The 23,010-nt window shown below is 30.1% G+C and overlaps 1 protein-coding gene across 1 annotated transcript; it reads right to left on the bottom strand.

Annotated features, from left to right (window-relative positions):
- Positions 1-647: 647 nt before the first annotated feature.
- LOC142322585 (general transcription and DNA repair factor IIH helicase/translocase subunit XPB-like) lies at positions 648-14,416 on the bottom strand. The gene is made up of 3 exons (XM_075361661.1): positions 14,392-14,416; positions 10,866-11,039; positions 648-937 (listed from the first exon to the last, which is right to left on the bottom strand). The coding sequence occupies exons 1-3, from the start codon at positions 14,414-14,416 to the stop codon at positions 648-650; spliced, it is 489 nt and encodes a 162-aa protein (XP_075217776.1).
- Between the last annotated feature and the right edge of the window lie 8,594 nt (positions 14,417-23,010).

The raw sequence follows: 23,010 nt of genomic DNA, 5'->3' as shown, positions 1-23,010 counted from the left end.
TTTCTGTAATATTTTAAGGAGGAATTATACTTTCTATGGTATTTTTCTATAGAATGAGGAATTTGATAATGAAATCTAACAGTATATTCTTTAATAGGGATTATAAGGCAATACAACCTTTTATGAATAAAAATGTTAAGATTTTCATAAATCTTTCTTTCTATTATAAATAAAATTATTTTATACTACATGCATCAAATCATTAATGACCACAAACAGCCACCAGCAAGTTATCATGCACTTTATCAAACTACAATTCACCTCCTATCCTCCTCACGAACGATATTTTCACTGAACATCTAGATCTATACGTATCGTAATCTTTGGATTCAAAACACGGTATAAATAAAGCTGTTTTTCACAGTTGGCACACTGTTCCAACACTTTTAAATACAGAATGCATGCATAAGCACACACATATACATACCAACAAATACTTTCTCACGTATGGCATCTTTAGCTTTCTAATAGTGGAAAATCAGTACAAAGATTAGCCACAGTGCTGCGATGGAACAATTCAATCAACACTTTTTTAAAATATACTTTGTATATTGTTTAGTTACTTACAAGTAATATTTAGTTGTAGAATGGATAAATAATCAAGTGAAGTTTCTGTACAGAAAGAATTATCATAAAGTATTTTAAAATTAAGAAAGAAAAATACTCACCAATTTTTTACTTGTTCTGCAAACAAGATATTCACGATAGAATTCTGGTGTCATTGGACACCAAACTTCAGCACACTGAACACGTGCAATATAACCTCTCTTTTGTAATTCTAACCAGTTAGCTTCATATAATTTTGGACCGATCAGGAAATTAAGATCTGCAATTTTGTCATCTTCTCGTAACAAAGTTGCAGTTAAACCCAATTTACAATGCGACTGAACTATGGTTAATACACGTCGAAACATTTTAGCAGGAATAGTATGTACCTCTGTAAAAAGAAAATATTTTTGCTATTAGCATTTTCTTTCAATATTAAAACAAAAATCAGTTAATGTCTAAAATAAGTTAAACAGATTGAAACTACTTAACATCTACATGGATTCTGTAAAGAATACATGATAAACCTGATTACTAATAATACATTCTTTAAGGTTAAGAAACTCAAAATCCCTGACATTACCTTTTGATAATTTATTATTTATAAAGTGTAATAAGAATTATGTATCATTTATTTTCAGCACTTATATTTGTTTAAGCATTTTTAGTTTAACATTTTTATAGTTAGGCAAATTCTAACTAATTTTATATCAAAGTTCCTGAATATACAGTACTATCTTATACATAAGTCTGATAAAAAAGGAAACTGGGTGAGATTGTTAGAACATGGTGAAAAACAATAGCAGTCCTGCTCATACAATAAACTTTTTTATCCAGTATCTTTTTCCTCATTTATTAACCGCAAAAATGTTTAAATAAAGACAAACTAATTAATCCTACTGAAAATCAAACTAAGAATCTCTACCATATCCAAAATTATTTCTTATCATAGTCTAAAAATCAAAGTTGTGGCCCAAAACCTCCTTGCTTGTAAATACCAGAATCTAGCTCTTATTAAGTTGTATCCAGGCAAGTTTTTATTTCTTCTCCTCTAACAAATTACTTAATTTTTAATAATATGTAATAAAAAACTTTTAATTTCAAATACAATTATATATTTTCCTTCCTAATGCAGTAACCTAAATCAGTAGGAATTATACACTACCATTTCACTCTGTGTCTTTCATTCACATTTCTCCTATCTCATCCACAGTTTAGTTAATCTTGCTTTTATATTTTTGTCAAACTGTCCAATTTATAATTTTTTTTTTAATCTAAATTTCCCAACACAGCATTCTCAAATGGAAGGGACAACTACCTCTTTCCTTAAGGAAATTATCATAGTAGTTAGTAAATTAAGTACAAGAATCTTCTGAACTTAAATTAATATTTTTAAGTAAGTATAACCTACTTCTAGAATCTAGAAAAAAAAATTTACGGTTTAAGAGAACAATCAGTTCAGTGAATAAATATTTCTAAGTCATTAAAACTAATTAAATGAGTCAATAATTAGTATTTTTTGACGGGAATTTTTAAAAGATTCTTTTTTTAATAAAAGAAATCATAAGGACAAGAATACAAATTCTTAAAAACTTAGAATTAATATGTAATACTATTATCAAAGTATGACTTTTACTAATGCTACCATCACCACATACTAAGTATAATATTTTAATAATTAAATATGAGCAACCTGATTTTATGATGTAGGAATTTATCAATTATATAGAATTTTTTATCAATCAAAAATATATTTAATGATCTTTGATTTCTATAGTGTTTTACTATACAAAATTCTAGAGAGTTTTGTATTAATTACACCTTAGCATGTGATATTGTGTTTGGAAATAATTTTAAACTTTTAATATGGATATTGATCTTGGTTGCTTGTATTTTTCATCAAATATAACTTCATTTTATAAATATACCTTCATTCTTTCTTAAGGTGAATGAATTTAAATAGATAACAATTTTATGTACAAGAGGGATTCAAATAAAAACAGGGATTTTCATGCTTTGCTCTTATAATGAATGCAAGGTAAACACGAGTCATAGAACAAACACTTGTATATAAGAACTTGACATCAATAGTGTTGACTACTCTTTTTCTTCTCTTCATAAGTTTTAATCATTATATCTGAACGAATAATAGTAATGTACAGAAATGTACTAAATTTTGTAGGAATCATTTTGTAATGTAGGAATCATTACATATGATTCATATAACACTAAAACATAAGTTTGAGAAGAAAGTCCGGAATATAGGAATGATGTTAGTCATTTTGTGATCATCAGGAAAGAAGTGAAAATGAATTACAAGCTCACCGCCCAAGAATCAAAGACAATAAAAAACAGACTGAACAGAAAACCTTATTTGAGAAAATCAGCAAGGGAAATCTCTGAAAACTTACATGGTGGTAGTGATAGTGATAGTGAATAGTAACAGACCTCAAATTTAGCAAAGTGATTGAAGGTGAATTTGCACCTGCCTATTTGCAGCCTGAATCCAAAGAAAACAAGATTGGTTGTAATCACACAACTCTGCAGCAACATGAAAAGGTGAAAGATTTAAGTTGTCAAAAGAATAAGTCAAATGAAACATAGGTGCACTATCTCAAGCTAGTGAAAATGAGTAAGTATGCAGTCCTAATATGCAAGCTCACCTCTACCATGGAAATAACAAATTTTCAAATGAAAAAATAATAACATTTTCTTTTAGGTATTGCAGGAAATAATTTATCTTGACTTTCTTAAAAAAGAAACTACAACTGCACAGTACTATTCTGCAATTTGAAAAACAAAAAGAAGCCTGAAAATCATCTGTTTTCTGTCTGTCTCCTCCAGAACAATCTTCATCCTCAGATTACCACTTGATAACTATGGAAACTACAACAGCTCAAGTAGAATGTTCAGACCTCCCTTCCAACTTAGATTTACTGTTGTCGGGCTATCATCAATTTAACCATTAAAGAACATTTTGGGGTACATAAGATTTGAATAAAAAAATATTGACAATATATATGAACAGGTCAATATGTCTACTAAATGACTTTTCTTCTGACATCAAGAAGCTTAAAGAGTACTGGAACAAATGAATTATAATGATGGAAAATTACATTAAGATATAAGTGGGTATAAAATTTACATACAAAATTCTTACTTTTTAAGCTCCTTGCTATATATAAACTTTGGAACTATTGCTAGACCTAATGATATAAATCTTGCTTATATAAGTCCAAGAAGAACACAGATCTAATAACTTTTACAATTTGAAGAATGTTTTCCTATTATAGCATAAGGAAGTAATAGACCTTTTAAGATAAATTAATATTTACTTCGTAACACAATAAAACCATGATAAACAGACATACTTAATTTTTTTTGTCGTTCAATCTCTTAATTTTCTTAAAGCATATATGCAGATGATATTTTACAAGTCATTTCCACGATAAATATTAATTTGCTAGTGGTAACTCTTAAAAAAATTATGTATAACATTTTCATTTAGAGTACTGTTGATCTGTGTTATGTGAATTTATTCTGAAAATTCAATTAAACATGACTTTTCCTTATTAAATATTAATTCACCTCTAATCAGACAGATGTGGGCTAAGTAAAATTATCTTGCACTACAATGAATGGGTAAAACCTTTTATATAACAGATGTATACATAATAGTACTGCCTGGTATTAAATAAATCCCCCCTTTATCTATATAAATCAAATTAAGTAGAAAATTGAACTAAGTGGATTGTATAATTCCACTCTAACAAAGCTAAACTCTGTAACCAGATTTTATTTTTAATCTTAATTTCAACACAATGTTTCCTGTTACTTAAATAACAATTAAATAACTTACATGTATTATTTGCAATTTAATCGCTCTTAATTTCTCTCTTAACATTAGAATGCAAAAGTAAACAGTTTATTAATATCAAAATATACAGAAAATATTCTTTTTCCAGTGTACAAACATTAAAAATTTTTTCTGTAAACAAGACCAATACAGTCTTCAGATTTTCCATTCTTCAAAAATTTGAAACCATTCTACTCCTTTGACAGGATTTTTCAACTCATTACACTTATTTAAGATACATTAAGACAACAAATATATTATTTTCAAAAATTATAGAATGTAATGAGAGAATACAGAAAGGTTTGTAATTACTGATTTCAGATTACACTTTTAATTGGCTTTTAATTTTTTTTTAATTTGGCTTAATTTTTTATAATTCATTTTACTGTAATATTTAGTATTAAGAATTTGTAATCGCACAATTAGTAATTCAAAATCATATTTTCTACTACATTAGGAATTGATTTATTTATTAATAATAAAAAAATACGATAACACCACATGACTTCCTTGTACACCTGTTTAATTGCATATACACATTTTTTTTAAATGAAAAGACATAAAATTTTATTTCATTAATAACTTCTAATATTTTTCATATTTTTTTTTTTTTTTTATTGCTACTGTTGAATTATTATCTATTGTAAAAACATTTCTACAATCAGAGGTTAATAAATCAATATATTTAAATTAAAAAGAAAGTAAAAAAAGAAGATGACATCAGATTGAACCGATGTGCCGTCCCTTGTAAAATCCAAATATTTCATTATTTAAAATTTCATTTGGCTACAACTCTAGAACCAATGAAAATAAGTACCATTTATGACATATCATTGAAAAGTTCTCAATGAAAGCGTATTACTGTACTTAAGAAAAAATCCAAAATTCAGTTTTTTGGATTTTGGGCTTTTTTGGACACTTCTGGTCCAGTCGATTGCAATCAAAAGGGGAAGTGAACAACTAAATAAGTAACATCCTAAATCCAAAATTTCAACATCCTATGATTAATCATTTTTGAGTTATGCGAGATACATACGTACAAATGTCATGTTGAAACTAGTCAAAATGGATTTAGGGATGGTCAATATGGATATTTCTGTTGAAATCTGAAAACCAAATTTTTTTGCAATCACAACATTCCTTTACTTCATACAAGGAAGTAATAAAAAAGTTACTAAAGCCAAATTCAAATTAGAATTTGAATTAAGTTTCTTTAGTAAAAAAAAAAATTAATTCTGTATACTGATGTGTGTTAAGAAAACACAGTAAAAGTAATTTTAAAAATTAAAGTTTGAAAAATCAAAGTAGTTATGATGTTGGAAAGGTTAGGTGCAAAGATTAAGCTCAATGATTTTGAAAGGAATAGTACTACTCATTTGGTGTTGAAAAAACAATCAACATTTGAACAATTATTAAACAATAAGTTAAATCTAGAGCCATCAGACTACAAGTCAGGGGTACCTTTTACTACTAGTACAGTTTACACATACATTTTCATAAAAGATAATTTAAAAAAAAAATACTCAGCTAATTCATCCTTCTTAATAAGTAGTACCATTCACACTAATAATTGCATGCATGCCTATTACTAATTGCAAGACAATTAGCCTATTAGCCTATCTAAAATGATGTCTCTCTGTTTTTTTACAACTTCATTATTCCAAACCAGGTAGTATGCTTATGTAACTCCCTTATTATATTTACTATAATTCTCTGATACAAATGTTTTTTTTTTGACTTCTTTTGACATTCAAAAATCTATTTCTACTAACTGCTAGATGATACTGGAATGTTTTGGAATTAACTGAACTACATAAAAGCATAAAAATACAGATAGAAGAGTAAAATATATCATTCAACAACTAGTTTTACGAATTTTGTTAAAGATTAATACATTTTTTAAATATTACAACCTTCTACTCAGTAACAAGATTAAAAAAAAAAAAACAAATTGTATAATGATGAATATTTCAAACAGTAACTTCTTTTACTATTATTTTCAATAAATCTCACATGTAGTCTGTCCAGAAGTGTTATCACAAGAAAATATGAAACATACAAAAAACACCCAGACAAAAAATCAAATTGGGTAATTTTTTAAAAGTTAAAATTGCCTCTATAAAAAGCAATTCAACAGTTTTATGCAACGCAGTAGAGAAAAATTTTTACTATACTGAAGACACCAAGGTAATGATAGGATTATAAGGATGAGTTCACTGTCAGATTATATGAGATAATGTTCAAATTGCTATATGGCTGTACTATTTTATTACAAGATGTTTCTTGCATCAAAATCATTACTAACTAAAATAGACTATTTTAAAATTTACCATTAAAGTAGGTAAATTTCATGAAAAGTAGGTAGGTTTTGCATCAAAATGATGGCTATCTGAAACGGATTATTTTAATTTCACCAAAAAAAAAAGGAATGATGCGAACTCATATTTTCAATGAAATTGTGAAAATGTGGATTGATTCTACGAAAATCCAGTTACCCAAAAGAAGTAAAGCAGCTTTCAAAGAGTAAAGTCTTGAAAAGAGTTTTTCAGTTAAGAGCAAGACTTTTCAAGTACCTGAAAAATGAACAATCTAGTTACTCTGCACTACTGTCAAATTCTCTCTTTTTTGGACTGGCCTTCCTTTATATTTTTGAACACTTTAAACACTGAATAGTATGGTCTGTAAAACTGAGATGTTAAGTTAATACTGGCCATGATAAAACGAACAGATTTATAAAAAATTTTATTTCTGAATGATATCACTTGACAAAAGGGAGTTTGATTCATTCTAGCGTATTTCAGAACTAAATAAAATTTATCAAAAATGATACAGAAAATTCTGACTTCATTTTTTTTACAAGCATGCAATCAAGTGTGAACAGTTTTTGGAATATACATAATTTTAAACCCAAAACAATTTTCAACTGTCAAGATCACATTTATCAAACTAATTTTTTTTTTAACTCAAAAACTGAAATACTGAAGCATTTTTTATTTTTCTAATTGAAATTGTCTATTTTCTTAAACATATAATAATAGTACTTTAATATGTATTAACAATAAAAAAATCTGTAATTTATAAATACAATAAAAATAAATCAGTTTTTTTTATACATTCTTACATACAAATTAAATGTACAACTTTAGTAAGGTGTTTTGATTTTAATTTGTAAATCCTAAAAACCCCACTTCAATTCTTTATCATGATCTCCCCAGAAGGTAGCTGTATAGCAACCAGATGTCTAATGTAACCAATTTTCATTAGACCCAAAAAATGGTCATACAAGAAGTGACCAAAGGTATCTGACCTTGTCTCATAAAAACAAAAATACTTAAATATATTTAGTTCGATGACTTGTACCCTTCAAATTAGGCCCCTTCTGATATAGCACACTTAGCCCAGTAATGTTTACATTGTTGTCAACATTTTTCCAAGTAATTTTTAGTGAACTCCATAAGATGATTTGTCATATTTCTTTTGATCTCTTCTCTGTTTTCAAATATTTTTCTTTAAGTGGAATTCTAAACTTAGGAAACAGCCAAAAATTGAGGGGAGCTGTGTCTGGTGAGGAAGGAGCCTGAAGTTGTTCAATCCCTTGTTTTGCCAAGAATCTCTAAATAAAATGTGATGCATGGGCTGGAGAATTTTCATGAAGAATTGTCCAATCACCATTTTCCCAAAACTGTGATCTCTTGCATCAAACAGCAACTCTTAACTGACAAAGAACAAATATGTAGTACTCTTCATTGACACTTTGTCCTTGAAGAGCATACTTGTGATGAAGCATGCCTTGATAATCAAAAGAAAATCTAAGCATGACCTTTATATTGCTTCGTGATTGCCTGGCTTTCTTTTGTCACAGAGAACATGAAACTTTCCAATGAGATGACTGCGACCCTGAAACTTTGTTTCAGGGTCATTACCATAGACCTATGCTTGTAATACATTTATCCTGTTTTGTGCAACTTGCAGTTTTCCTTTTGTTCATAAGCGAGAAGTTTAGGGACAAATTTTGCTGCTACATGTCACATGTAAGATCTTCCATTAACATCAATTGCACTGAGCCACATGAAATTCCTACTTCATCTTCAAGCTATCTAATTGTATTTCAACATTCATTCATCACCATCTAATGAACTTTCTCAATTTTATCGGTTTTCTGATGAAAGATCAGCCAGAACATTTGACTTTCAACAGATGTTCGCCCATCTTGGAAATGCTGATACTACTCTTTAATTTGTTTAAAACCCATACCTGATCACCCAAAGCTGTTTGAATCTTCCTTATTGTCTCTACTTGCATATCATCAAGTTTCTGACAAAATTCAATGCAGATTCTCTGCTCAATCCGTTCAGTCATTTTGAACTGCAAAGGAAACACAAGCACTATCATACATTTTACTTCCACAGTTGTTATGCAACGAATGACTGTAATGGGCAGTAAAACAACCAATCATATGTAAATAAGTCAAGGTCAAATTCCACAATGGTCCACCTCCTGCGCTAAACTGGTTACCACAATAAAAAATAAGGTTGGATACTTTTTTTTTCTCTACTCCCCTGGGCCGGACCGACTTGATGGTATTACGCCACTACTGGCTATATACCGGCATGGCAGGTCAGGCCTACCGGTGGCTCTTTTGAGATTTTTTATTCTCTATTATGTCCTCTATGAACCACATCATACCTACAAGTCGTGATGTGACCTCCGGATCTTTTATAATACTCTCTTGTCCCTACAGCACACCCCAAGGAGTCCTCAGCAGATCATTGAAACCAGCACACCTAAGCATGGTGGCTCTCACCGCTGAGGCTGTCCACCCAACCTAATATACTAGAAACCCATACTTCTTTCATATTCATTCTTCTGTTTTAGTACTGTCTTTATACAATCAGCGACCTTCCTCCAGTTCTCCTTACTGCTGAGCATGAAATCCATGGTCTCCCTCGGTGTTTTTCCATGAATACCCGCGTCGTGTCTTAGTCTTATCCATTTATTACATACTAAAAACGTATGCTCAGAATCATCGTCCTGTTCGCAGTACATGCACGTGGGTTCATTCCTTCTTCCCACCTTATGGAGATAACCATTGAAACACCCATGTCACGTCAGGAACTGGGTGATCCAATAGTCATTTTCTCCATGCCGCCTGTTAATTCTGGAATTAAGGTTCTTGTCCATCCAGTCACTCCAGCCTCCGCCCATCTCTCCTGCCAGATTCTATGTATGTTTACCCTGACTTCATTTTCTGCTCTCCCTAAAAACCTGTCAGTTCTATATCTGGCGATAAGGTCAATCGGTAACATTCCCAAGAGCACACAGAGGGCCTCGTAAGAAACAGTTCTATAGGCAGATACTACTCCCAGTAGTATCCCCCTGTGTGCTCTCTTCAACCTGTCTCTATTTCTGCTAGTAGTGAGAGCACAACTCCATGCCGGCACGGCATACATCATTGTTGACACTACGGTTGTCGCTAAAACTCTTCTTTTTGATGCCCGAGGAGCGCTCTGCTTTGACAAAATTATATTTAGGCATTTAGTCAGTTTCTCTGCACTCTGACAGACACTTAGTACCTGCTCAGTAAATCTGCAGTTTTTCTGTAAGATGACTCCAAGATATTTTAATACTGTTACTTCCTCAATATTATAGTCTCCAATTCGTATATCTACTGGCTGCAATACACGTTTTCCAGTGAATTTAATGTATTTACATTTTTCAATCGAAAGCTGCAATCCCCTATCAATGAGCCATCTACCAACTGTCTCTAATGCAGCGTTTGCCTTGTTTTTAACTTCATCGATCGTTCTGGCCTGCACAAGGATTGCCAGATCATCTGCGTATGCTATAATTTGTACACCCTCAGGAAATGTTCCTACATATACTATAACTACATATAAGTGCCACTTTTAATTGTCGCAAGTTTTATATCTGATGTATGTATTCAAACTTCCTCCTACATTTATATCAAATTAAAAATTATGTTATTTAAAACCAAAAACAGGAAAGAAAACTAAAAAATATATTATACATAAGACTATTTATTTATCTGACTTCTGCATTCAGATAAGAAAAATTTAATCTTCATTTAAGTAGAATTTTCACAGCAGTAAGTATTTTTATTTTATATATATAATTCTTATTTAGTAACATAATAATAATATAATTCCTTAGATAATCCAGCCACAAGCAGACCATATAAATCATTTTTGTTAGTGACAAATGGTTATTATCTGAATTGAAAATAATTACATATTGATACGTAAAAATTTATTAAAATAAAATTAATACTAGTTCTTGGAAAATTAACTGTAATAATAAGCAATTATGTTTCAATAATGTAAACATTTATGCTGAAAATATTCATAATTTTATATTCTTTAACTAAACTGTCCAAAAATTGACAAAGTTCAGACATAAGTTTTATAAGAGAAAATAAAATTACAAAATCTAAATAAATACTCACCATCAAGTACCATTATACCCCACTCTTGATCTTGAAGCCACTTCATTGTCTGATCTGCTTCCCATGATCTTTTTTGTGTATGTGTTATCATTGAATATGTTGTTATTAATATACCACAACCCATTGGTTTATCTTTGGCTTCTGATGTAAATCGGCAAATCATACTGTCGTCCGCTACACAAATAAGAATGAAATAAATGATTAAAATTAAAAAATATTGCTTTTATATAAATATTCATTTCTATATATTTATTCATATTTCATACATTAATTTATATAGTACAAGTTAAAACACTGGTTTCAAAATTTAGTGATGTATTAAACACATCTTACAATGTCTCGCATCTGTTGTAATATAAAAAAATAAGCAACCACATTTACATTTTCATTTTCACTGAATAATATTATCATATAACTTAAAATAAATAATAATTTGCTTTTTCATCTTTTTCAAGAAAATATACATTTAGATTTCAAATTCTGACATTTATTCTATTATAAAACAGTGACATACTTTTTTTAACACTTAAAGCTGAAAATTCAGAAAAAATGTGGGCCTGGAAACCTAGACATATTTTACTTTTTAATAAAAATCAGAAATCTTTGAATTATAGCTTACAGGGTGCCCTTGAAAACTAAAAATGCAATAGTAGTATTATATTATTTTTTATAAAAATTGGTTTACCTTACAACAAAGTTCATTTTTGAAAATTTTAATGAAAAAAAACAAAACAAAAAAATAATTACGAAGATTCTCTGTCAAGTATAAAAAATATTTTAATTTAGTCACGATTATAATGTTTAATACAATAAAACTTAAAAATAGTGTTATACTCATGTATGGATAAAAAAACTTTCTTCAATCTAAAAACAAATAAAAATTCATTTTCTGTTAACAAAAAAAAAAAAATAAATAGTGCAATTTCAAAAAAGGATGTTTTGATATATTATCAGAAGAGTGTCAGCAGTATTGTTATAATAATTCCAAACAAAAATCGAGAAAATTTTACTTATTATAAAAATACTTAACATTAACTTATACATACTTAGTAAATATTATAAGCATTTACTTTTACTTTTTAATACTTTTTTTTAAGTACTTTAATACTTAGTATTCAAATAATACTTCAGAAATGCATATTACGATCAACAAAGATGCAAGCAACTGAATGTAAAATTATTAATTTTACATTCTGCATGTTTGCAATAGGGACATTCTTAATGTTGTTGATCCTGTTTAGCCTCCAGTAATTACCATTCAGATAATACTTCAGAGGATGATATGTACGAGTGTAAATGAAGAGTAGTCTTGTACAATCTCAGTTCAACCATTCTTGAGGTCTGTGATTAATTGAAATCCAACCACCAAAGAACACTGGTATCCACGATCTAATATACAAGTCTGTGTAAAAATAACAGTTGACAACAGTAGATTAGATTAATAACATACACGACAGATAATGTATGCAAATATATATATATATATCTTTGTTTACATATTAGCACTTTTGCAGTGCATGCCATTTAATCAGATGTATTATAAACCTTTTAAAAAGAAATAAAATTTAATAAAGGAAAGATGTTAGTCCTTAGTCTGATTCTTAAAAATCTGAGTTTCATAATCTTTAACGATCTGGCTAAGGAGGAACACAGCCTTCGTTTTTCAACATGTCTTTTTTAAAAGGTTTTTATATACATTGATGAAGAAGTGCCCGTGACAAAAGTGCTAATTTTAAGAATTTAAAAAAAAAAAACAAGCAGTAAGTGGTAGTTTTATTTTATTTATTATAAATATTTATTATTATTCTCTAATACAGTGATTCCCAAACTGTGGCCCCTGGGGAGCTTGTATCCTGCAGGAATCTGAGGAACAGCAAAGTTTTCAAACATGTCGAGGTACGTGTGCCTTGTAACAGCGAGCTCCATGAAAAAACATGTTGATGATACCATTATTGTTCCATCATAATCAGACATTGACTTTTGGTTTAACCCTTTGATTTGCGATTGTAATTATTAATTATTTTTAATTTTACAGGTTACTATCAAGGGAAGTACCAAGCGTTGCAAGAGATCCATAAATAATTCTATGCGTGATGGAATTATAAAAAAAAATTTCAGTGAATGTAAGTGTGCATATGGTGATGTAACAACAGAAGTCGAAAATATAAGTTGTAAAAACAAGTTACCTATTCAGAAAGGAAAGAAATCGGGTTGTGAATGTTGCGATGAAAGACTCAGATGTAAATTTTATTTAAAGAAACACATTAACTTCACGGTAAAAAGAGAAAATAAAGAACTTTTCTCAAAAGTCTCTCATTCATGATAACGATTTAAAAACCCACCTTATTACTTATAATGAAGAAAAAAATTATATTTGTAAATTTTGTCAGAAAAGTTTTAATCAAAGTTCTATTTTAAAATTACATTTAAATATTCATATAAAAATACAGATATTCTTGTAACATGGAAAAGTAATTTAGTCGTAAAAACAATTTAAAGAGACATAACAATATTCATACGAAAAAGAAAAATTATGTCTGCAACTTCTGTCAAAAGGTTTTTTATCAACCTTCTTATTTAAAGATACACCTTAAGATTCATACAAAAGAGAAAAATTATGTTTGTAACTTTTGTCAGAAGTCTTTTTTAATCGAAGTTCTGCTTTAAAATCGCATTTAAATATTCATAAAAAGAAAAATTATGTTTGTAGCTTCTGCCAAAAGGGTTTCATTCATCTTTGTAATTTAAAGAGGCATATTAATTTACACACCAAGAGAAATAACATTTGTCAAAAATTTTTAACGAGAATTACACTTTAAAAGAAATTTGATTAAGGAGAAAACAAAATTTTTATAATTTAAAATTACATTTTTCTAGTTTTTGTACTACCATTTCTCATTGATGTAATACACCATTAGATACTGCATCAGAGGATGAGATGAAATAGCAATTTTTACACTGTGAAAAATACCTCACCTGAATTTGAACCCAAGACATCGGGATTAAAGAGCGAGACACTCGCTCTCACCACAGAGGCCAGTCTCTGGTTTATAATACGTGTATAACATTTATGAACATCTTAAGCCCAGAACCATGCTGATCAGATATTTTGGTAGATGCTTAGGAATTCCACCAATTCAGCAAAAGCGGTGTAGATATCTAAAGTTCACAAATGAGAGTTGTTTTTCTCAAATGCTTTTTCACAAAAACACTGATCTTGAATGAATCTAAAGCTTTGCTCTGATTTTTATCAGAGCAAAACTCTTCACATCACTTATCTTAGATTTTAGTATTGTTTTCAGATATTAAAACCAAACAAGAAGCATATCAATATTGACCTCAAAATCTTTAAATGATTGCTTCTTTCACATATATCACCTTCTTTAAAAGCGTCTTCTTTTATTGTTATCTCCTGTTTATGAATTATTTTCCTTTTTTCTTTCGCACTAACAAACATGATTAAAAATAAATTTTATCAGACATTGCACAGTGGTGTAAATAATTAATAATTAAAGAACCCGCTTACCAACAATTACTTCATATCCTGTCATTATGAATGTCTCCATCGTTATGTATTATAGTATATTAATGACAGATAACGTTACATAAAGAAGAAGTTTTCGTTTTATTAAGATTATAACTTAAATTTTTAAGTTTCTGATCATGGAATTTTATTCTGATTGTGCTTGAACATGTATGTAAAAGAATTGTTGGTAAGAGGGTTCTTTAATTATTAATTATGATAAAAAATATTTGATAATCTTGAAAATAAAAAAAAATTAACATTTTAAAATATATGTTCCATTGAAAAATGTAAACGTTAACTGTTATTGGAATTTATTTCAAACCACCACAACTTTTTTTTTTTGGTTTATTTTTAGGTAATTAATTGCTTTTAAATGGCATCTAAAAAGACTGTTTACTGGTGAGTGGTTAGATTAATCCCAGAATTCAGTCGGTTGAGAACAGGTAGAGATGTTTTCTGTGATGTGTGTAAGAAACATTTGGATGAACCATACTTTATTAACATTTATTTTGAATAATAAATTATGGATTTTTACTTACTACATATTACTCAGAAATTTACAAACTAGTACCATACTAATAATTGTTATACTTAATATAATTAATTATTATGTTTGTTTGTAATGATAATTTTTTAAAACTCAAGAAATTCTGAGTCACTCTAAATGATTTCTTTGTCACTGTTGAGTGAACTTTGAGAAATGTTTTAGGTGTAAATTAACAGTAACTCCATTAGCGGGTGAGCAATAAGACTTAATTGATAGCATGTCATTTTTCATGCAATAATGTTTTGAATTTCTTATCGAGTCATGTTCTGTAAGAGATAGCTGTGTGGTAAATGCAGAAGGAATATACAAGACATGTTTTTAAACTGTTTTGAAATTAAAAAAAAAAACAAGTACACTATTCTTAACAATTTTACAATTTTTACATGAAGCATGTACTTTAATCTGCTTTTCTACATAATTGCCACCAATATTAAGGCACTTGTCATATCGTGCAACCAGCTTTTGAACACTGTCATTGTAGAAGTCTGCCGCCTGACTTAATAACCACTACAACACGTCGCTTTGACACCATCATCATCGATAATTTAAGCATTCTGTCACAATTTCATAGACAACAACACTTCTTGAAACTTGAGGAAACTCTTCAGATAGCGAAGAAATCGTAAAGTGTCTGTTCTCTCTCACTTTTTCGTCAACTTTTTGCACCAAATCTTCAGAAATGACAGGTCATCCATTCTGTTCCTCATCATGAATATTCTGGCAGCCATCTTTAAAAGCTCTAACCCATTTTCATACCATGCCATCGCTCATATTGTTCTGTCCATACATTTCACTGATTTGATGATGAATTTCAGCCGCTTTCATATTTTTAACACTAAGAAAATGAATCTCACCATGTATTTCACAGTCGGCGGGATTCTCGATCATCGGAGGCATTTTAAATACTCGCAAACAAATGTAAACACAGTTGAATATTTCCATAATGGCATCTGTGGCTTGCCAACAGATGCAGCTATACAGTGCGCATATGTGGAATGCCGACCGCAGCATAGCAGCGACGGAATTTCAAAACGGTACTTACTTTAAAAACATGTCTCATATAATTGTGAATTTCCTTCTTGTTTTTCATTGTTTCAACTTCTTATAGATAGACAAGTGAAATAATTTCTGTAGTCACTGCTGCCTCCATATTGGAGTAAAGTTTGTCTGTATATTGCTAAGAATTAATTTGGGTAAGTCAGTGAATTATATCGGTTAATCCAATCAGAAATAGTCCCTCTATGGGTTTTCTTCCTTCTCCTTATCTTATCCTTCTTAGTGAACCCTTTCCTATTCCTAGGACAAGCGCCATGGGAGTTGGTAGTTGGCTCAGTCAACCCGGTTCTATTTCTGACATAGTGCTAGCATCTTCTGGCAACTGGCAGGGAAGTTCTTTACTGGGCTTTAGTAGGTATCGACACATTTTCCTGTGAAATTATCCAGGGCTGGAAAAAACTTACTTGTGACAGGTTTAGGCAGGTTTCTCATTCATATCCCTAATTATCTATTTAAATTGCTAATAATGCATTTAATACAAAACTGATGCAAAAGCCCATTATTCCAATTTATATCTATTTTTATTTCAGCTAATATCTCAAATTGTGTCTGCATGGGATTATATATGAATGAAACTTAATGAATTAGTATATTTCACTAAAACGCAATTTATAATTTTGAATTATAAAATTTTATCTAAATCTGCTGTGTTCACTTGAAATCTTATTACAGGGCAATCTCCTATTAATGAAAATTATATCTTTCGCTTTTGCTTATTGAAAGATAGTTTTTATTTATTTGTTATCAAACACCTCCTAGCACTACATTGCTTTAGCGTAATGTCATCTCACAGCTCACACTTTGTAACAGTCTCTAGATTGGACTTAGTGCTGACTGTAGTGTTCCTTTTTACTTCCTTGTGCAAAGTATTGGTTTTCAGGTTTCAACAGAAGTATCCATTTTGACCATCCCTGAATCCATTTTGACTAGTTTCAGCATGATCTCTGTACATACATACATGTGTATGTATCTCACATAACTCAAAAATGATTAGTCATAGGATGTTAAAATTGGATATTGAAAATTAAGAACTGTTGTAACATCTAATTATGCACTTCCCCTTTTGATTGCAATTGACTGGACCAAAAGTGTTCAAGAAAGCCCAAAATCCAACAAATTTGTATTTTGGACTTTTCTTAACTGCAGTAGTGCTCTATGAGAACCTTTGAACGATTATCATAAGTGTTACTTATTTTTGATTGGTTCCAGAGTTATAGCCAAATAAAACTTTAATAAATGAAATATTTGAATCTTACAAGGGGGGAAGGCATATCGGTTCAAATCAACTTCATCTCCTTCTTTTTAACTTTTTCTTTTAATTTAAATGTATTGATTTATTAATAATTGTTAATCTCTGATTGTAAAAAAACATATTTTATAATAAATAATTCAATAATAACAATAAAAATTAAAAAAAAATATCTGAAGTTTTTAATGAAATAAAATTTTATATACTTTTCATTTAAAGAAAATGTGTATATGTAATTTAATAGGCGTACAAGTAAATCATATGCCGTCCACATCAGATTTTTTTTTACTTTTATGAAGCGGAAATGTTTTTAACCATATGTTTTCTTCTGAATATGTTTTATTTTCAGTGACTTCAGATAGTTGAAATTTAAAAATAATGGGAAATATAATTTTAGCGATTCTAATTATTTATATTTTGTAAAGTTGATTTTATTGTATTTTACTTTTTGTTTCATAAAATGTACACATTACTTAAACCTACCTCCAGAATTCCACAAATTGTTAACATCTCTTCAGTTGAAAAATCATCTTGAAGATTATAAAACCTGTGTATAAAATCAGCAACAGATTTTTTGTCGGCAATGAGTGTTATTAATTTATTCCATAACTGAGGATTTGCATTTCTCTGGTAGCAGATATGCAATGGTGTAATGGACTCGTAGCTTGGATGTGGTGAAATAAATTGTGTTATTCTTACCTAAAAGAAAAAGAAAAATGCAGTTACTCTTATAGTTTAAAAAATGGTGTTAGGTTATTGCTTAATATATTAACATTCATGAAGGTAGACAATAATTTTAGTAAGATTAATTTAATATGAAAAACAATTTAATATAGCATTTCAAAATAAATAATATATAGTAAAATTTGATTATACTATTGACTAGTATTAATACTATTTGACATTAGTTGCAGGACCACTCAACCAAACAAAAAACTTAGCATAAGCTGCTGCTATAGTTGCTTATTAACTCCCCATTGGAATAGTAATATCTATTTCTCAAAAATTACAATAAAATGTTTTTAAAATTATAAATATTTTTAATGCGAATAGGAAGCTTGTATAAAAAGTATATAATTCTGTAACAAGGTAATTTCTGAAAAGTAGAAGTTTCATGTACTGTGAATAATACTTACTTTCTGTCATAAGTGTGTAATAATTGTGAATTTTTAAAATAGGGCTGAATTTGGATGGGGTTTTTCCATAAAATAAAAAAAAAATGCAATTGTCAGGTACAAATACATACAAGGGAGGGTTAAAATATTTACATCTTCAACACTTGAGGTTTTGTCCACATGTCTCTAATCTGTAATTGATTGATTACACAACCATCAACACTGAGGGTCTATGCAGCGCTATTATTGTACTGTTGTATTTTTATTGATAATGCAACAATAAAATGAACTCGATATTGAATTTATCAAAAGTTTTTAATTCCTTCACCAGCAATATTGAATTCTCAACATTATTTCTTACTTTGCAAGAATAGTTAGCAACCAGCCCTTTACTTTGTGCAGTATAAATAAACTTTCTTATTTAATCTAGTATCTGTAATTCAAATTATACTAAACAGTTTAACCGAGTTAGTAAAGAAGACATTAGATACATCAGTTCTGTTAGCCTTAGTCAGACCCTGAACATTGAAATTCATGATTTTCAAACCAATATCATCCTATAAAAGTATAGGATTGCTGCCAGGGTAGGAAATTTTACTTATTAAATGCTGTAGCGACAGAACAAATCAGGTTTAAAAAAGTCAGTACCATCCAGCTGTTGTTCAGCTGAAATTTTTATAATTTTTTATTTATAAAATTATTTCTGTATTTATCTAATACAGTAAAACTTAGGAAAGAAGACTCAGCAGTAATTAAAGCCTACAATGGGTAATTCCAGAGTGGGGCATGAAATGATCCAACATTTGTTTTGGCAATAATTGTTTAGGTTAATAATTAATTATGAATGTGTTTTGTGTTGGCAGAAGTGACAGCAGTTCATGAATATTAATTTCTTTTTCCGAGTACAGTGTTCTGTATTGTTCCAAGATGGCTGACAAAGAAAGACCGACTGTTGAACAGCACGTAAAGACTATTGTTTTTTAATGAAATGAAAAGTGTGGTGCTTATACATAGACAGTTTTGTGCACATTTTCAAACTCGGTGGTCACCCTCAATTAAAACAATATATAGACTTTATGAAAAATTTAGTAGTGTCGGTTCAGTATTTGAGAGTAAGCGCAAACAGCATGCCGATGTTCATTCTCCACAGAATGTCGAATTTGTCAGAGCAGCATTGCTGGGGAGCCTGGGCAAATCAACAAGAAAAGCAGCAGCACAACGTAGGATTTCTAGACGATCTGTGCAGAAAATTTTAAAAACCAATTTGCATATGTATCCATATAAAATAACAGTGTTGCCTAAATTAATGGTTGACAACAAACATCAAAGAATGGCATTTGCTGAACAGGCTGTGAACCAAGACATATTGTATTGGTTTTCAGGTGGGGCACATTTTCACCTAGAAAATATGGGTTGTCGGTAAACAAAATATGCATTTTTGGGTTTCTGAAAATCCACATGCTTAATGAAAAAGTGCATCACGCTCCAAAATTACGGTATGGACCGCTATCTCAAGTAACGGGGTAATACGGCCATTCTTTTTTGAAGACAGTGAACAGTGAACGTTATCTAAACATGCTGTGTATTACGCTTTGTTCCTCTGCTTCTTGCAAAAGGGTTTCAATTAGAAAACAAGTGGTTCATGCAGGATGGAACCAGACCGCACACAACTAATGTTGTTTTAGACTTTCTGCATGAAACTTTTAATGCAAATATCATTTCAAACCGATTTCCTAATCGTTTTGCATGTGGACAGAACTGGCCCCCGAACAGTCCTGATTTGAATCCATGTGATTTATTTTCTTTGGGAATTTCTAAAGGGATTTTCTCTAAACATCCTTGTACAATGGTGGAACTGCAGGTGCCGATCATTGAGGTGTGCAACAAGATAACAGAGGATATGTGTCGTCACGTTATTAATAGCATAGGAGTTCGTGTTGAACAAGTTGTTAGACATGATGTGGTCATAAACAGAACATAATCTCAGGTTAAACACATTGTATTTTACTTTTCTGTATTGCAATTCGAATAAATATTTTTTAACAAAACCAAATTTTGGATAATTTCTTGTGCCATTCTGTATAACTGGCAGGATGGAGAAGAATCACAGTAAGACAGTAAGAATAGAAAATCTCATTGACAATAATACAAAAATAATCAATGAACAACCAACCATTGATAAGTTCTGCCATCTGAGTTAACAGTTTCAGCTATTCTCTCCTTTTCAAAAAAGATTATCTTACATATATTTTGCTAGTAAAAGGCCACACATCAACAAATTTCAAGTTGTATTCAGAACACAATTTATGGATTATATATCATGGTTTAAATGAATCATTTTATTAACAATAGACACTTGAGGTCGTGTCAATGCTACACGCTTGGTGCATTTACATTTTACAATTATATACTGCCAGTTTCATGTGAAACCTTTCACTCATTTCAGCTTATAAAAAATGTTCTTTTTATTTGAAAGTTTTTATCATTACTGAGATTTTTCTGAAAATTTGTTACTACCTCCTCAAATTATAATAGCTATATTAACTTGCATTGATATTGCTAAGTACAAAAATATTTTCTCTTGATTTAAAAAAAAGGAGCCCAAGAATAAATATAACTATGTGGAAAATAATTTTGTGATAGCCTATACTGTTGAAGTTTTTGCATGTTTCTTGTTTAGCTATCGCTTATGAAAGAAACCCTACTGTGGTTCTCTGATGAAAGGCTTACCAGATTCATGAAAAAAGATGCTGAAATAGTAAACTATCATTACTTTTTGATTTATGGAAATTAAATTCACATGATATCTGTCTCCTTTGTGTGAGGTACTGCAAAACTGTTAAAATTTGGTGAGAAAGGACAGACCTTATTCCTAGTACATGTAAACTCAGAAAGGGAAAAATTAGAATTCTCAGGAGGAACTTTATTTTATAGATTTTATTTTTAATTAATGACCTAATTTTTCCCTCAATTAATCCCATTTCGCAAAACAAGATTTATATCATTCAGACATGTTACAAATCTTTCAGATTTAATGCATCTTGCTCGTATTTCAATATTTTCTCTTTTTCATTGAATAATGTATTTTTTAAGAGATTGTTTTCATCTTCTAATAAGGATGTATCAGAATATTGATATTTAACAGCAGAGAATAAATTGTCCAAAGCTATAATACACCAGTGAGTTTACTACATTTATAAAATTTCCAGACTCAAATTTGTCTACCGGTAATGGTAGTTCAGCATAGTCCAGGTTTTCATGGTAAGGTCAGCTAGCTCCCTTGTTAACATTATTCTCCCAAAATTTATTTGTTTTAAAATTTCAACTTTTTTTTTTTTGTATGAACAACAGTTCAATAAAAGGCGTAGAATTTTATAATTGCACGATTGAAATAAATCATTTAAAAATAAAATAAGTTAAAATAAATTTATGAATGTACGACTAGACTTTTAGGAGACTCATAAATAAATAAAATAATAAAATTAATGTTATGAAAAAATCATAACATTACTGATATTTAAATAATAATGGTACTATTCAATTAAAATTTAGAAAGCTCAATCGAGGCACAGAGTATTGATGAATGGCTTCTTGTTCTGTCATGGTACACTAACCCCTCTACTGCGTTATTAGCCAATACTACTTTAGACACCCTCGTAGAACTACAGAGCATCTATGCATTAACACTTTGTAAACTTTGATGAATAATATCAATAATTAAGAAATAAATTATTAAATGCAGTAAAACTAATTAAAACAGAGAATTGTCTGATAAGAATGTAAGCAAGTTAGATTTGAAAATGACAGCTCTGAAGTTATTAAGTAGATAATTAGGTAATGTAAATCTTAAAATTAGTTTGTATCAAATTAAGCAGTTATAAGTGGAGATTGATTTTCGTAAAAGATAAATACTTTATTCATATCACAGTACAGTTGTTGGTGGTTGGCGAGTTATTCCGTGGATAATAAAAAGAAACTGCTATAGCATTTGACTAGAAGGATAAGGGAAACCATGGGAAAACCTTGATTAGAGAATATAAGAAAATACAAAATTATACCTTGCCTTCAAAATTTATCAAGTAAGATGCTGAAAAACCTTCTCTATGAATCATGAGACCTTGCCGTTGGTGAGGGGGCTTGAGTGCTCAGGGATACAGAGTAGCTGGACCGAAGGTGCAACCATATCGGAGAGGTATCTGTTGAGAGCCAGACTAAGGAATGATTCCTGAAAGAGGGCAGCAGCTCTTTCAGCAGTTGTTAGGGGCGTGAGTCACAATGACTTAAACGGCCATATAAACATCACTCAGTCCTCTGAGTACTGTGCAGTTGAAAGCAATGGAAAACTACAGCTGTTTTTCTTTTCCAAGAAAATGTGGCTCTCTGCATTTTCAAAAGCAATAATGGAGGCGCCTTCCTTGGTAAAATATTCCGGCGGTAAAATAGTCCCCCGTTCGGATCTCCAGGTGGGAACTACTAAGGAAGGGGTCACCAGAAAAGTAAAAAATAACATTCTACGAGTCGGAGCGTGGAATGTTAGAAGCTTAAAAAAGGTTGGTAGGCTAGAAAATTTAAAAAGGGAAATCGATAGGGTAAACGTGGATATAGTAGGAATTAGTGAGGTTCGGTGGGAAGAGGAAGGCGACTTTTGGTCG

This window comes from Lycorma delicatula, chromosome 4 (assembly GCF_047948215.1).
Source record: "Lycorma delicatula isolate Av1 chromosome 4, ASM4794821v1, whole genome shotgun sequence".
In the NCBI taxonomy this organism is placed as follows: Eukaryota; Metazoa; Arthropoda; class Insecta; order Hemiptera; family Fulgoridae; genus Lycorma; species Lycorma delicatula.
The sequence above is the reverse complement of the archived record's forward strand: the minus strand, read 5'-3'. Positions and strand labels throughout refer to the sequence as shown.